The 18209-nt window shown below is 45.1% G+C and overlaps 1 protein-coding gene across 1 annotated transcript in view; it reads right to left on the reverse strand.

Moving 5' to 3' along the window:
- Window positions 1-11351, reverse strand: part of SLC2A6 (solute carrier family 2 member 6) — a 49335-nt gene extending 37984 nt beyond the window's left edge. Inside the window, exon 1 of the mRNA XM_056539348.1 lies at window positions 11107-11351. Coding sequence (XP_056395323.1) covers window positions 11107-11201 — 95 coding nt within the window. The 5' untranslated portion in view covers window positions 11202-11351. The remainder of the gene's footprint in view (window positions 1-11106) is intronic.
- Window positions 11352-18209: the final 6858 nt, after the last annotated feature.

An 18209-nucleotide genomic window follows, 5' to 3' on the forward strand; every position in this document is an offset into this window, starting at 1 on the left:
GAACTTGGAGAGGTTAAAGGGGTACTCCGCTGCCGCAGCATTCAGAGCGTTTTGTTTTGAACACTTGGAGTGGGCAGCGGGGTCATGACATGGCCACGCCCCCCTCGTGACTTCACACCACACCCCCTAAATCCAAGTCTATGGGAGGGGGCATAGCGGTCGCCACACCCCCTCTTATAGACTTGCATTAAGGTGGCGGGGCGTGATGTCACAAGGGGGGCGTGGTCACAACGTCACGACCCACACCGCCCCCAACCAGCGTTCTAAACGAATGCCGGGTGCTGCACAGAGATCGCGGGGGGTCCCAGCAATGGGACTACTGTTTCGCACTGGAGTAGTGCTTCATCGGGCCGAAGCATTACTCCAGTGCGAAACAACGTCCGCTGTTGCCTACTGTACCCCCCTGGACCCGTCCACCCTGTTACATGTTTGTAATATGTGAGTATTTGCAATAAAGCTCAAGAAAGAAGAATTGGTGAGTCGCCTAAGTTTTTTCTTTTATCTTTGCCATATGACAGATTCTGGATTAGGTAACCATTCAGGTGCAGATTCTGTCCTTATCTAAGCCATATTTCACATCCAGTGCGAGTGAATTGAGTATTTTATATTCCACTAGCAGAGCACCCGGCATTGCCAGTCTTTCCACCTAAACCTTGTGGAAGAGAAAAAAAGCTACATTAACGCTCGGGTCCTCATATCCTGTCCTCATATCACTTCCTCATGTCCCAACCTCATATCCCAACCTTATATCCTGTCCTCATATCCTATCCTTATATCCTGACCTTATATCCTGTCCTCATATCCTATCCTTATATCCTGACCTCATATCCTGTCCTCATATCACGTCCTCATGTCCCAACCTCATATCCCGACCTTATATCCTGTCCTCATATCCTATCCTTATATCCTATCCTTATATCCTGACCTCATATCCTGTCCTCATATCCTATCCTTATATCCTGACCTCATATCCTGTCCTCCTATCACGTCCTCATGTCCCAACCTCATATCCCAACCTTATATCCTGTTCCCATATCCTATCCTTATATCCTGACATCATATCACGTCCTCATGTCCCAACCTCATATCCCGACCTTATATCCTGTCCTCATATCCTATCCTTATATTCTGACCTCATATCCTGTCTTTATATCCCTTCTTCATAGCCTGACCTTATATTCTATCCTTATATCCCCTCCTCACATCCCATCCTCATATCCTGACCCCATATCCCGTCCCCATATCCATTCCTCTCATCTCATTCTCACATCCCATCCTCCTATTCCGACTTCATACCCCGTCCTCATATCCCGGCCTCAAATCTCATTCTCACATCCCGTCCTCATATCCCATCCTCATACAGTGGGGCAAAAAAGTATTTAGTCAGCCACCAATTGTGCAAGTTCTCCCACTTAAAACATGAAAGTCCTGTAATTTTCCTCATAGGTATACCTCAACTATGAGAGACATAATGAGAAAAAAAATCCATAAAATCACATTGTCTGATTTTTTAAGAATTTATTTGCAAATTATGGTGGAAAATAAGTATTTGGTCACCTACAAACAAGCAAGATTTCTGGCTCTCACAGACCTGTAACTTCTTCTTTAAGAGTTTCCTCTGTATTCCACTCGTTTCCTGTATTAATGGCTCCTGTTTGAACTTGTCCACAACCTCAAACAGTCACACTCCAAACTCCACTATGGCCAAGACCAAAGAGCTGTTGAAGGACACCAGAAACAAATTTGTAGACCTGCACCAAGCTGGGAAGAATGAATCTGCAATAGGCAAGCAGCTTGGTGTGAAGAAATCAACTGTGGGAGCAATTATTAGAAAATGGAAGACATGCAAGACCGCTGATAATCTCCCTCGATCTGGAGCAAGATCTCACGCCATGTCGTGTCAAAATGATCACAGGAACGGTGAGCAGAACTCCCAGAACCACATGGGGGGACCTAGTGAAGGACCTGCAGAGAGCTGGGAACAAAGTAACAAAGGCTACGATCAGTAACACATTACACCACCAGGGACTCACATCATGCAGTGCCAGACGTGTCCCCCTGCTTATGCCAGTACATGTCCGGGCCCATCTGAAGTTTGCCATAGAGCATTTGGATGATCCAGAAGAGGATTGGATGAAACCAAAGTAGAAATTTTTGGTAAAACTCAACTCGTCGTGTTTGGAGGAGAAAGTATACTGAGTTGCATCCAAAGCACACCATACCTACTGTGAAGCATGGGGGTGGAAACATCATGCTTTGGGGCCATTTTTCTGCCAAGGGACCAGGACGACTGATCCATGTAAAGGAAAGAATGAATGGGGCCATGTATCTTGAGATTTTGAGTGAAGACCTCTTTCCATCAGCAAGGGCATTGAAGATGAAACTTGGCTGGGTCTTTCAACATGACAATGATCCCAAACACACCGCCCGGGCAAGGAAGGAGTGGCTTCATAAGAAGCATTTCAAGATCCTGGAGTGGCCTAACCTGTCTCCAGAACTCAACCCCATAAAAAACCTTTGGAGGGAGTTGAAAGTCCGTGTTGCCCAGCAACAGCCTCAAAACATCACTGCTCTAGAGGAGATCTGCATGGAGGAATCGGCAAAAATACCCGCAACAGTGTGTGAAAACCTTGTGAAGACTTACAGAAAATGTTTGACCTCTGTCATTGCCAACAAAGGGTATATAACAAAGTATTGAGATGAAATTTTGTTATTGACCAAATACTTATTTTCCACCATAATTTGCAAATACATTCTTTAAAAATCAGACAATGTAATTTTATGGATTTTTTTTCTCATTATGTCTCTCATAGTTGAGGTATACCTATGATGAAAATTACATCCCTCATCTTTTTAAATGGAAAAACTTGCACAATTGGTGGCTGACTAAATACTTTTTTGCCCCACTGTATCTCATCTTCATATTCCATCCCCAGCACTATCTATTCTCTCTCTTGTCTGACAGTCGACAGATTGTTTAAAACTCTTGAGCAATCGTTGCAGGCCGACAGTAACACAATCAGGAGATGTTACAGAAGTCTTATTGACTTGCATGGGACTTCGGACAAAAAAAAACACCTTTTCATAAGGGGTGGGTTAGGGTTGATTTTACTCGACTATTTTTTTAGTTGACATATAAGTAACATGTGACCAAATTTTATTGAAATATGGAAGTGATGCTGGAAAATGCACATATACATACACACATGTTGAGATAGATGGATAGACAAATAGATACTGTATGAGATAACTGTCAAATATCTGTTTTAAAGAAAAGTTCTTTAATAAAAAAAACTGTTGAAGAAAAAAAAGATAGATAGATATGAGGTAGATAGATATGAGATAGATAGATAGATAGATAGATAGATATGAGATAGATAGGATAGATATGAGAGATCGATAGATATGAGATAGATAGATATGAGATAGATAGATAGATAGAAGTTAGATATGAGATAGATAGATATGAGATAGATAGATATGAGATAGATAGATATGAGATAGATATGAGATAGATAGATATGAGATAGATAGATATGAGATAGATAGATATAAGATAGATAGATAGATAGATATGAGATAGATATATATGAGATAGATAGATATGAGATAGATAGATAAATAAATATGAGATAGATCGATAGATATGAGATAGATCGATAGATATGAGATAGATCGATAGATATGAGATAGATAGAGAGATATGAGATAGATAGATAAATGAGATAGATAGATATGTGGTAGCAGGGTGTGTGTTGCAGGGCAGATGTTGTTACCCTAGGGGCAGATGGCATTAACCCCTTGTATTCTTGACACCAGGGCGTGGTTTAGCCTAAAACCACCCGAAGGTATACTGCTGGATCCTGGGCCCAGCACGGGGGGCAATAATGACTCCGACGTCAAGTTACGGATAACGGTAGCTTTACGGAGGGTAGACAGATGGAAAAGTCTATACAGTTCAGCCAGGTCCCAAGGAGGTGACCAGTGATGCAGAGACCTTAAGGGCTTGCTGGGACTTGTAGTAGGACTGGACAATTGAATGCAGACCGCGCTGACTTGACAGATGACAGGGACTGACTTGACTCATAAAGCTGTGACTTTATCTTACTTGACTTGATGGTGGCTGCAGGACTGGACTTTGAGGTCTCCAACACTCTGGACACACACTAGACAAGACTGCACTGGACCTCAGCAGAAGAGAGAGAGAAGCTCCACCCAGGACTTATATGGGGGAGACTAGCAGGGAGCCCATAGGTCACTCTGGGGATCACCTGGTCACTGGTGCCTCCTGGGTAACAATTACATGACATATCACATGACATAACTCTTAAAATAACATTACATTTTATAACATATTTACAATGAGGAAACAAGTGCAGGGGGCCTTGGGGACATTGAAGGAGGCTGCCCGACAGGACAGCAGGAGCACGGGGTAACCCCTCCTTTACTGGGCCACCACAGATAGATAGACAGATATGAGATAGATAGATAGATATGAGATAGAGAGATAGATATGAAATAGATAGATATGAGATAGATAGATATTAGATAGATAGATAGATATGAGATAGATAGATATGAGATAGATATTAGACAGATAGATATGAGATACATAGATATATGAGATAGATATTAGATAGATAGATATGAGAAGGATAGATAGATATTAGATAGATAGATATTAGATAGATAGATATCAGATAGATAGATATGAGAACGATAGACAGATATTAGATAGATAGATATGAGATAGATAGATATGAGATAGATAGATATTAGAGATAGATATTAGATAGATGTATATGAGATAGATAGATATGAGATAGATAGATATGAGAAAGATAGATATTAGATAGATAGATATGAGAAAGATAGATAGATATGAGATAGATAGATATGAGATAGATAGATATGAGAACGATAGATATATATTAGATAGATAGATATGAGATAGATAGATAGATGTATATGAGATAGATATGAGATAGATAGATATGAGAACGATAGATATATATTAGATAGATAGATATGAGATAGATAGATATGAGATAGATAGATATTAGATAGATATTAGATAGATAGATATGAGATAGATAGATATTGTTACGCCGAGCGCTCCGGGTTCCCGCTCCTCCCCGGAGCGCTCGCTTCACCTCCTCCGCTGCAGCGCCCCGGTCACGTCCTCTGACCCGGGGCGCTGCGATCCTGCTGCTAGCCGGGATGCGATTCGCGATGCGGGTAGCGCCCGCTCGCGATGCGCACCCCGGCTCTCCTACCTGACTCGCTCCCCGTCTGTTCTGTCCCGGCGCGCGCGGCCCCGCTCCCTAGGGCGCGCGCGCGCCGGGTCTCTGCGATTTAAAGGGCCACTGCGCCGCTGATTGGCGCAGTGGTTCCAATTAGAGTTATCACCTGTGCACTCCCTATATTACCTCACTTCCCTTGCACTCCCTTGCCGGATCTTGTTGCCTTAGTGCCAGTGAAAGCGTTCCTTGTGTGTCCCTTGCCAGTGTTTCCAGACCTTCTGCCGTTGCCCCTGACTACGATCCTTGCTGCCTGCCCCGACCTTCTGCTACGTCCGACCTTGCTTCTGCCTACTCCCTTGTACCGCGCCTATCTTCAGCAGCCAGAGAGGTGAGCCGTTGCTAGTGGATACGACCTGGTCACTACCGCCGCAGCAAGACCATCCCGCTTTGCGGCGGGCTCTGGTGAAAACCAGTAGTGGCTTAGAACCGGTCCACTAGCACGGTCCACGCCAATCCCTCTCTGGCACAGAGGGTCCACTACCTGCCAGCCGGCATCGTGACAGTAGATCCGGCCATGGATCCCGCTGAAGTTCCTCTGCCAGTTGTCGCTGACCTCACCACGGTGGTCGCCCAGCAGTCACAACAGATTGCGCAACAAGGCCAACAGCTGTCTCAACTGACCGTTATGCTACAACAGTTGCTACCACAGCTTCAGCAGTCATCTCCTCCGCCAGCTCCTGCACCTCCTCCGCAGCGAGTGGCCGCTCCTGGGATACGCTTATCCTTGCCGGATAAGTTTGATGGGGACTCTAAGTTTTGCCGTGGCTTCCTTTCCCAATGTTCCCTGCATCTGGAGATGATGTCGGACCTGTTTCCCACTGAAAGGTCTAAGGTGGCTTTCGCAGTCAGTCTTCTGTCCGGAAAAGCCCTGTCATGGGCCACACCGCTCTGGGACCGCAATGACCCCGTCACTGCCTCAGTACACTCCTTCTTCTCGGAAATCCGAAGTGTCTTTGAGGAACCTGCCCGAGCCTCTTCTGCTGAGACTGCCCTGTTGAACCTGGTCCAGGGTAATTCTTCCGTTGGCGAGTATGCCGTACAATTCCGTACACTTGCTTCTGAATTGTCCTGGAATAATGAGGCCCTCTGCGCGACCTTCAAAAAAGGCCTATCCAGCAACATTAAAGATGTTCTGGCCGCACGAGAAATTCCTGCTAATCTACATGAACTTATTCACCTAGCCACTCGCATTGACATGCGTTTTTCTGAAAGGCGTCAGGAACTCCGCCAAGATATGGACTCTGTTCGCACGAGGCGTTTCGTCTCCTCGGCTCCTCTCTCCTCTGGTCCCCTGCAATCTGTTCCTGTGCCTCCCGCCGTGGAGGCTATGCAGGTCGACCGGTCTCGCCTGACACCTCAAGAGAGGACACGACGCCGTATGGAGAACCTCTGCCTGTACTGTGCTAGTACCGAACACTTCCTGAGGGATTGTCCTATCCGTCCTCCCCGCCTGGAAAGACGTACGCTGACTCCGCACAAAGGTGAGACAGTCCTTGATGTCTACTCTGCTTCTCCACGTCTTACTGTGCCTGTGCGGATGTCTGCTTCTGCCTTCTCCTTCGCTACAGTGGCCTTCTTGGACTCTGGTTCTGCAGGAAATTTTATTTTGGCCTCTCTCGTCAACAGGTTCAACATCCCAGTGACCAGTCTCGCCAGACCCCTCTACATCAATTGTGTAAATAATGAAAGATTGGACTGTACCATACGTTTCCGCACGGAGCCCCTTCTTATGAGCATCGGATCTCATCATGAGAGGATTGAACTTTTGGTCCTCCCCAATTGCACCTCGGAGATTCTCCTTGGACTTCCCTGGCTTCAACTTCATTCCCCAACCCTGGATTGGTCCACTGGGGAGATCAAGAGTTGGGGGTCCTCTTGTTCCAAGAACTGTCTAAAACCGGTTCCCAGTAACCCTTGCCGTAACTCTGTGGTTCCTCCAGTAACCGGTCTCCCCAAGGCCTATATGGACTTCGCGGATGTTTTCTGCAAAAAACAAGCTGAGACTCTACCTCCTCACAGGCCTTATGATTGCCCTATCGACCTCCTCCCGGGTACTACTCCACCCCGGGGCAGAATTTATCCTCTCTCTGCCCCAGAGACTCTTGCCATGTCCGAATACGTCCAGGAGAATCTAAAAAGGGGCTTTATCCGTAAATCCTCCTCTCCTGCCGGAGCCGGATTTTTCTTTGTCTCCAAAAAAGATGGCTCCCTACGTCCCTGCATTGACTACCGCGGTCTTAATAAAATCACGGTTAAGAACCGCTACCCCTTACCCCTCATCTCTGAACTCTTTGATCGCCTCCAAGGTGCCCACATCTTCACTAAATTGGACTTAAGAGGCGCCTATAACCTCATCCGCATCAGAGAGGGGGACGAGTGGAAAACGGCATTTAACACCAGAGATGGACACTTTGAGTATCTGGTCATGCCCTTTGGACTGTGCAATGCCCCTGCCGTCTTCCAAGACTTTGTCAATGAAATTTTTCGTGATCTATTATACTCCTGTGTTGTGGTATATCTGGACGATATCCTAATTTTTTCTGCCAATCTAGAGGAACACCGCCGGCATGTCCGTATGGTTCTTCAGAGACTTCGTGACAACCAACTCTATGCCAAAATTGAGAAATGTCTGTTTGAATGCCAATCTCTTCCTTTTCTAGGATATTTGGTCTCTGGCCAGGGACTACAGATGGATCCAGACAAACTCTCTGCCGTCTTAAATTGGCCACGCCCCTCCGGACTCCGTGCTATCCAACGCTTTTTGGGGTTCGCCAATTATTACAGGCAATTTATTCCACATTTTTCTACCATTGTGGCTCCTATCGTGGCTTTAACCAAGAAAAATGCTGATCCCAAGTCCTGGCCTCCTCAAGCAGAAGACTCCTTTAAACAACTCAAGTCTGCCTTTTCTTCGGCTCCCGTGCTCTCCAGACCTGACCCTTCCAAACCCTTCCTATTGGAGGTTGATGCCTCCTCAGTAGGAGCTGGAGCTGTTCTTCTACAAAAAAATCCTTCCGGGCATGCTGTCACTTGTGGTTTTTTCTCTAGGACCTTCTCTCCAGCGGAGAGGAACTACTCCATCGGGGATCGAGAACTTCTAGCCATTAAATTAGCACTTGAGGAATGGAGGCATCTGCTGGAGGGATCAAGATTTCCTGTTATTATCTACACCGACCACAAGAACCTCTCCTACCTCCAGTCGGCCCAACGGCTGAATCCTCGCCAGGCCCGGTGGTCTCTGTTCTTTGCCCGATTTAATTTTGAGATTCACTTTCGTCCTGCCGATAAGAACATTAGAGCCGATGCTCTCTCTCGTTCCTCGGATGCCTCAGAAGTTGATCTCCCTCCGCAACACATCATTCCACCTGACTGCCTGATCTCCACTTCTCCTGCCTCCATCAGACAGACTCCTCCAGGAAAGACCTTTGTTTCTCCACGCCAACGCCTCGGAATCCTCAAATGGGGTCACTCCTCCCATCTCGCAGGTCATGCGGGCATCAAGAAATCTGTGCAACTCATCTCCCGCTTCTATTGGTGGCCAACTCTGGAGACGGATGTTGGGGACTTTGTGCGAGCCTGCACTATCTGTGCCCGGGATAAGACTCCTCGCCAGAAGCCCGCTGGTTTTCTTCATCCTCTGCCTGTCCCCGAACAGCCTTGGTCTCTGATTGGTATGGATTTTATTACTGATTTACCCCCTTCCCGTGGCAACACCGTTATTTGGGTGGTCGTTGATCGATTCTCCAAAATGGCACATTTCATTCCTCTTCCTGGTCTTCCTTCTGCGCCTCAGTTGGCTAAACAATTTTTTGTACACATTTTTCGTCTTCACGGGTTGCCTACGCAGATTGTCTCGGATAGAGGGGTCCAATTCGTGTCTAAATTCTGGAGAGCTCTCTGTAAACAACTCAAGATTAAATTAAATTTTTCCTCTGCATATCATCCCCAGTCCAATGGACAAGTAGAAAGAATTAACCAGATCCTGGGTGATTATTTGCGACATTTTGTTTCCTCCCGCCAGGATGACTGGGCAGATCTCCTTCCATGGGCCGAATTCTCGTATAACTTCAGGGTCTCTGAATCTTCCTCCAAATCCCCATTTTTCGTGGTGTACGGCCGTCACCCTCTTCCCCCCCTCCCTACCCCCTTGCCCTCTGGTCTGCCCGCTGTGGATGAAATTTCTCGTGACCTTTCCATTATATGGAGAGAGACCCAAAATTCTCTCTTACAGGCTTCTTCACGCATGAAGAGGTTCGCGGATAAGAAAAGAAGAGCTCCCCCCGTTTTTTCCCCTGGAGACAAGGTATGGCTCTCCGCTAAATATGTCCGCTTCCGTGTCCCTAGCTACAAGTTGGGACCACGCTATCTTGGTCCTTTCAAAATTCTGTGTCAAATTAATCCTGTCTCTTATAAACTTCTTCTTCCTCCTTCTCTTCGTATCCCTAATGCCTTTCACGTCTCTCTTCTCAAACCACTCATCCTCAACCGTTTTTCTCCCAAATCTGTTCCTCCCACTCCTGTTTCCGGCTCCTCGGACGTCTTCTCGGTCAAGGAGATTTTGGCTGCCAAAAAGGTCAGAGGAAAAAATTTTTTTTTAGTAGACTGGGAGGGTTGTGGTCCTGAAGAGAGATCCTGGGAACCTGAGGACAACATCCTTGACAAAAGTCTGCTCCTCAGGTTCTCAGGCTCCAAGAAGAGGGGGAGACCCAAGGGGGGGGGTACTGTTACGCCGAGCGCTCCGGGTTCCCGCTCCTCCCCGGAGCGCTCGCTTCACCTCCTCCGCTGCAGCGCCCCGGTCACGTCCTCTGACCCGGGGCGCTGCGATCCTGCTGCTAGCCGGGATGCGATTCGCGATGCGGGTAGCGCCCGCTCGCGATGCGCACCCCGGCTCTCCTACCTGACTCGCTCCCCGTCTGTTCTGTCCCGGCGCGCGCGGCCCCGCTCCCTAGGGCGCGCGCGCGCCGGGTCTCTGCGATTTAAAGGGCCACTGCGCCGCTGATTGGCGCAGTGGTTCCAATTAGAGTTATCACCTGTGCACTCCCTATATTACCTCACTTCCCTTGCACTCCCTTGCCGGATCTTGTTGCCTTAGTGCCAGTGAAAGCGTTCCTTGTGTGTCCCTTGCCAGTGTTTCCAGACCTTCTGCCGTTGCCCCTGACTACGATCCTTGCTGCCTGCCCCGACCTTCTGCTACGTCCGACCTTGCTTCTGCCTACTCCCTTGTACCGCGCCTATCTTCAGCAGCCAGAGAGGTGAGCCGTTGCTAGTGGATACGACCTGGTCACTACCGCCGCAGCAAGACCATCCCGCTTTGCGGCGGGCTCTGGTGAAAACCAGTAGTGGCTTAGAACCGGTCCACTAGCACGGTCCACGCCAATCCCTCTCTGGCACAGAGGGTCCACTACCTGCCAGCCGGCATCGTGACAGATATGAGATAGATAGATATTAGATAGATATTAGATAGATAGATATGAGATAGATAGATATGAGAGATAGATATTAGATAGATAGATATGAGATAGATAGATAGATAGATAGATATGAGAAAGATAGATAGATATGAGATAGATATTATAGGGGGAGATTTATCAAAACTTGTCTGGAGGAAAAGTTGCCCAGTTGCCCATAGCAACCAATCAGCTCACTTCTTTCATTTTTAACAAGGCCTCTACAAAATGAAAGCAGCGATCTGATTGGTTGCTATGGGCAACTGGTCAACCTTTCCTCTGGAGAAGTTTTGATAAATCTCCCTCTATATCTTTCAGCTCTATGCCGCAATGCTTCAGTACGCTGTTCTCCTCACCTGTCAGGTCCTGGGGCTCCGGGGTCCTGACAGACCCCCTTACACTCACACATTGAGAGTTCACCTAAAGCAAGTTGTGTTTGAATAATGAACATATGTGGATTTTTTCCGAGGCATATTAATCTCTATCTATATACAGTATATGTTTTTTTCTTTGAATTTAACAAATCGTATAAAAGTATAAATGTATTTTGCACATAACTACAATAACTCTGTATAGAAGTCAAGTGTGGAAAACCTTTTCCAGAGGAAATGTTGCTGAGTTGCCCATAGCAACCAATCAGATCGCTTCTTTCATTTAAAAAAAAAGTCCTCTGAAAAATGAAAGCAGCGATCTGATTGGTTGCTATGGGCAACTCAGCAACTTTTCTTCTGGACAGGTTTTCATAAATCTCCCCAATTGTTTATGCGGTTTTACAGTTTTACAGTCTATTTGATGTGTGAATCTATATGTCAGTGTTTCCCAACCAGGGTGCCTCCTGCTGTTGCAAAACTACAACTCCCAGCATGCCCGGACAGCCGAAGGCTGTCCGGGCATGCTGGGAGTTGTAGTTTTGCAACAGCTGGAGGCACCCTGGTTGGAATAAACTGCTTTATGTACTGCAATAAAGGAAGGACAACACTGACTATCTCTATGGGGGGAGCTGTGTTGTGTTTTAGGTCTCCAGGATTGCTGGGGGTGTTACCTGCGCTCACCTGTCCTACCTGAGGGAGTGTCCTCAGCATCTATCAGTCTCCCCGGCCGAGCTTCACTCACTAGTCACATGTCACTGGGGTAAGTACTCACTTTTCTCTGCTTTATCTTTTAACCCATGCACAGATTTTTTAGGGATTTTCAGTCTGGGTTTGCTGTGTCTATATATATATATATATATATATATATATATATATATATATATATATAAAACTCAACATGTATGTATGTATGTATGTATATGTGTGTGTATGTGTATGTATGTATGTATATATGTATGTGTGTATGTATGTATGTATATGTGTGTGTATGTGTATGTATGTATGTATGTATGTATATATGTATGCATGTGTGTATGTATGTATATATGTATGCATGTGTGTATGTATGTATATATGTATGTATGTGTGTATGTGTGTATGCATGTATGTATGCATGTGTGTATGCATGTATGTATGCATGTGTGTATGCATGTGTGTGTATATATGTATGTATGTATGTGTATGTATGTATGTGTATGTATGTACCTATGTATGTGTGTATGTATGTGTGTATATATGTATGTATGTATGTGTATGTATGTACCTATGTATGTATGTATGTATATATGTATGCATGTATGTATGTATGTGTATGTATATATGTATGTATGTGTGTATGTATGTGCATGTATATATGTATGTATGTATGTATGTATGTGTGTGTGTATGTATATATGTATGTATGTATGTATATGTGTGTGTATGTATGTATGTGTGTATGTGTGTATGTATGTATATGTGTGTATGTATGTATATGTGTGTATATATATGTGTGTATGTATGTATATATATGTGTGTATGTGTGTGTATGTGTGTATGTATGTATGTGTGTATGTATGTATGTGTGTATATATGTATGCATGTATGTATGTATGTATGTGTATGTATGTGTGTATGTATGTGCATGTATATATGTATGTATGTATGTATGTGTGTGTGTGTGTATGTATATATGTATGTATGTGTGTATGTATGTATGTATATATGTATGTATGTATGTATGTATGTTTATGTGTATATATGTATGTGTGTATATATGTATGTGTGTATATATGTATGTGTGTATATATGTATGTGTGTAGATATGTATGTATGTGTGTATGTATGTGTGTGTGTGTATGTATGTGTATGTATGTATGTATGTATGTATGTGTGTATGATCCACAAAAACTTTCAAATGGCTAAAGATATTAACATGAAACTTGGCACACATGTTACTTATATGTCAACAACAAACATATCATAGGTGATTTAACCCTTACTCACCCCCATTTGCCAGGGGCGGGGCTTATGTTTAAAGTCCCATGCAAGTTAATGGGAAATATATGTTACCACATAACTTCCAAACGGCTGGAGATATTTCGATAATACTTGGTCACATGTTACTTATATGTCCACTTAAAATATAGGATAGATAATTTAACCCTTAACTACCCCCATTTGTGATGGTCGGGGTTTTTGTTTAAAGTCCCATGCAAATCAATGGGAAATGTATGTTCCCACATAACTTCCGTACGGCTGGAGATATTTCAATATCTGGTACACATTACGAGTCGGGATATGAGGACGGGATGGGAGATTGGGATAGGAGGACGGGATATGAGGACAGGATAGGAGGTCGAGATATGAGGACGGGAAAGGAGGATGGAAAAGGAGGACGAGATAGAAGGACAGGATAGGAGTTCGGGATAGGAGGTTGAAATAGGAGGTCGAGAAAGGAGGACGGGATTGGAGGTCGGGATAGGAGCTCGAGATTGGAGGAAAGGATAGGAGGTGGGGATAGGAGGACGGGATAGGAGGACAGGATAGGAGGTTGAGATAGTAGGATGGGATAGGAGGACGGGATAGGAGGTTGAGATAGGAGGATGGGATAGGAGGACGGGATAGGAGGTTGAGATAGGAGGATGGGATAGGAGATCGGGATAGGAGGACGGGATACAGGAGGTCAAGATAGGAGGTCGGGATAGGAGGACAGGATATTAGGATGGGATATGAGGACAGAATAGGAGGTACAGGTCGGGATATGAGGACGGGATGGGAGGTCGGGATAGGAGGACGGGATAGGAGGTCGGGATAGGAGGACGGGATAGGAGGTCGGGATAGGAGGTCGAGATTGGAGGACAGGATAGGAGGTGGGGATAGGAGGACGGGATATGAGGACGGGATAGGAGGACGGGATAGGAGGACGGGATAGGAGGACGGGATAGGAGGACGGGATAGGAGGTCGGGATAGGAGGACGGCATTACACATGTAGGTTGTGAACCCCATATGTAAGCCCCAAATGTTTCCCTCCTAATTGTATTCTCCTTCATTAGTCTCCATCAATGGTCTCCATACTGTGGCCCTCCAGCTGCTGCAAAACTACAACTCCCAGCATGCCCGGACAGCCTTCGGCTGTCCAGACATGCTGGGAGTTGTAGTTTTGCAACAGCTGCATGCTTCTTCATTACTTTATATCAGTGGTCACCAAACTGTGGACCCCCAGATGTTGCAAAACTACAACCGTTGGCTGTCCGTGCATGCTGGGAGTTGTAGTCTTGCAACAGCTGGAGGTCCGCAGTTTGGATACCACTGCTCTGCATTTTCCCCATGTAGGTGTTTGCAATCTTACATCACTTATCGTAATTTGCTTGTTCTTGGAAAGATTAAGATGCAACCGGTTTGGAGATGCCGCAGGCCGATCCTTTCAGTCAGGGTGTGACACTATTTCTATTTGGCATCACTTATGGGTTCTTTGGACGCGGTCAGCAGTGTAAACAGTGGGCACGCTCGTTCTTGTTACGCCCAGGGGCATGTATATCGTGCTAACTGTATGTAAATATACCAACCAAGGCAGATTACTTTGTTGGCACTTGGCACTAATTTTCTTCCCCTTTACCACCCTGCTGGCATGGGCATACTGTAACCTGATCCTCAGTGCAAAGTCTGCAATATGACCTTCTCCTTCCATGCGCCATTTATAATACTGGAACTCTATTATAAAATTAAAAAGACCTTACAAAACACAAAAACAAGTTCAATTGACTAGCAAAAATAAACAAAACTGAACATAAATACAAACTTTCCGTCTCAAAATAAAAACGGAAACTTAAACTTTCCTAACCGGCCAGCCCAGGTTATAATAAATAATTACAAATAATGACCTACCTATAATCTTTGGGCTCACTCAGATGTCAAAGCCAGGGTGCCACTGCTTCCTCTGCACCCCCTTAAGCAGTGTATTCCAGCCAGGGTGCCTCCAGCTGTTGCAAAACTACAACTTCCAGGATGCCCGGACAGCCTTCGGCTGTCCGGGCGTGCTGGAAGTTGTAGTTTTGCAACAGCTGGAGGCACCCTGGTTGGGAAACACTGCCCTATAGTTATATCCCTCCCCTCTGAGGCGACTGTGCTTTTCGAGATCTATAGAATTCAGGATTTCGGAGCTTGTTGTTTTTTTCAGGCTACTATAGGTCATGGGAGAAGAATATGTGAGGGACGGGGAAGACAAACCTGTTGAGTTGGTTTTCTAGATAGCGAGTTAGAGTTCAACCACATACCGGGGAAAGTGGGCAAAACACAAGCCATTTATCAAGATAAAGGATCTAGCAATGAGGCATGGGGCAGATATCCCTGTTGCATTCTATCTGTATAGGGGGGGCTCTGGTTTTATTAGAGTTAATAAAACTCTAAGGCCAGGTTCACACCACAGAGTCTCCGGACAGAGAGGCCAAGGGCGGCACTAGGACAGCGTGGACAGCATTGCCGTCCCCTTGACGCCAATACATTTCTGAGATGATCAGCCGAAAGATGGATCCACTCAGTAATACAGCTTTTGGCTTCCTGGGCATTCTGGGAGTTGTAGTTTTGGAGGCAGGGCTGGACTGGAACCAAACGTAGGCCTGGACATTTTAGACTAAGCATGACGTGTCATGTGAGAAGGTCTGTTTGTCATGGTACGTGGCCCAATAACTGCAACCTTTTTATTTGATGTTGCTAAGCAGTGTTTGTCCCTAGCAACCAAGTGAGCTCAAGACAAAATTGTCATTGCCTTAATGGTTTCCAAACTGGGGTTTTTTCTGCCTCCTATTAATATAGACATCCCCTTTTAAAGGGGTACAGTACTCTTATTCCTTCCAGTACTTATCAGCTGCTGTTATGATCCACTGGAAGTTCTTTTCTTTTTGAATTTCCTGTGCTCTCTGCTGACACCTCTGTCCATTTTAGGAACTGTCCAGAGTAGGAGCAAATCCCCATTGAAAACCTATCCTGCTCTGGACAGTTCCTAAAATGGAAAGAGGTGTCAGCAGAGAGCACTGTGGTCAGGCAGAAAGGAAATAAAAAAAAAAGAACCTCCTGTGGCTCATAACAGCAGCTGATAAGTACTGGAAGGAATAAGATTTTTTAATAGAAGTAATTTACAAATCTGTTTCTTTTCTGGGACCAGTTGATTTAAAAAAAAATATATGTTTTCTAGTGAAGTACCCCTTTAAATCCATCAGTATTAGATAAGCCTGTGAATGTATTAGCTTTAGCCAAGAATATTATCTATTTCTAGCTATTAAAGTGTTATCAGGCTTATTAGTACAGCAATTGACCTGGCTGCTAAGCCGTCCCTGCTGGCCAAGGGTTGGCATTAATCTGGTTTAAGACTTTATAGGGCGACGTGCCAGCTTGACAGTAGTTCATTCTGCCATCAAAGACTAAGTCGCGTTGTATCAGGGAATTGAGTCTTAGGGTGCATTCACACCACGTTTGTGAGACCCGACTGCATTTTTGCTGTATTTTTTTGTTTTTGTTGTGATTTTAGCAACAATGGTGTGAATCTAACGCAATGGTGTAGAATACAAAAAAAACTGTCATTTTTACAATGATTTCGGAAACACCGCAGTTGTGATTATAGGTCAAATTCCTTTCAACTCATGGCAATATTTCTCTAGAAAACACTATGTATAAAGAAAACACATGAAAACTGCACATAGTGTGAACTGACCTCAACCCTACTCATGAGTCTAATCTGTTCATCTGGGTGACTTACAGCACTTGCAGCTTGTTTAGCTGACCAGGTGCAGTAATAAAACTCCACACCCTCTCTCACTGCAAAGCTATGGGAAATATAGTCTACATGAGAAAATCACTTCATTGATGGAATTTCACACCAACAAGGAGCTAACATTGTTTCCAATGGGATTTTGCGGCATCAGGTTCATGGCAGAATTTTTGTGCCGGAAACATCTGGTGCGGAAATTTAAAATCTGGCCACACAGTGGAATTTCTGAAAAATAGGACTCCATGGATTCAACAGAAAGACTTGACACTGTGTGAACGGGTCCCAAAGGGCAATAAGGGTGCATTCTCACCACGGTTGAAAGAACCGGCTGCCGGAGCTGGAGGGGAGGTATATAACTACTATATATTCTGATCCTATAGTAATAGCAGCAGCAGTATACAGATAGAGCTGGAGGGGAGGTGTATAAATACTGTATAATCTGTTCCCACAAAGGTTGCAGCAGCAGTATACAGATCATAGAGGGGAGGGGGTCTGGGAATTAGCAGGAGTGATTTGATGTCATCCTATAGTTCACAGGAAGTCAGCTGACCCAGGACTGACCACTTCCTCTGACCCATTAAACCATGTATCTTTATGTGAGGCAGGCTATTGATCACATGACCCAGTTACAGTAATGAAACATGTAGAGGCTGTAAAAAAAATGGTGCTGTATGACCAGTGATGGTGAATGTGCATTATATAGGCAAAAACAAAACCAAGAGTTCTTCTACAGCAGATTATTCAGAATTTGGTGAACAGTATCAGTTCGAAGTTTATACGTGGCATTATATATGGGGGTCCCCGCACCTCTCTTACTGAATCCCTAGATGTTTGCTTTTACAACCAATCTTTACTGCCTAATGAAAAGTGAATCCGTCACTTTCTTGGCAATGATATCCGGAGCCAACCACAATAAAACCAGGAGCCGTCACAACAGGTGGCACATTACACCTTGGCCCCAAGACTGGCGCGGATGAGTAATGGGCCCCAGTGTGCAAATATTCCCTGATAAGATCATTTACATTGGCTCCGGTGTTAATGAGATGAAAAGACACAAACTGTGGGGGAGTGTTCACACCTTCAGGATTTTCATTGCAGTTATTGATCACAAAGCCAAAACATGGATATAAAAATCAGTTTTTCATATGTGGCCTCCATTTCTGATCTGTTACTGACTTCGTATTTAATAACTGCATGTAAAATCCTGACTGTGAGAACACAGCCTTAAAGGGGTACTCAGCTGCTAGACATCATATCCCCTATCTAAAGAATAGGGGTTAAGACGTCTAATCACGGGGGCCCAACTGCTGGGGCCCCCCGCGGCCTCCTGCAGCACCTGGC

The sequence above is a fragment of the Hyla sarda genome, chromosome 9 (genome assembly GCF_029499605.1).
Source record: "Hyla sarda isolate aHylSar1 chromosome 9, aHylSar1.hap1, whole genome shotgun sequence".
NCBI lineage: Eukaryota > Metazoa > Chordata > Amphibia > Anura > Hylidae > Hyla > Hyla sarda.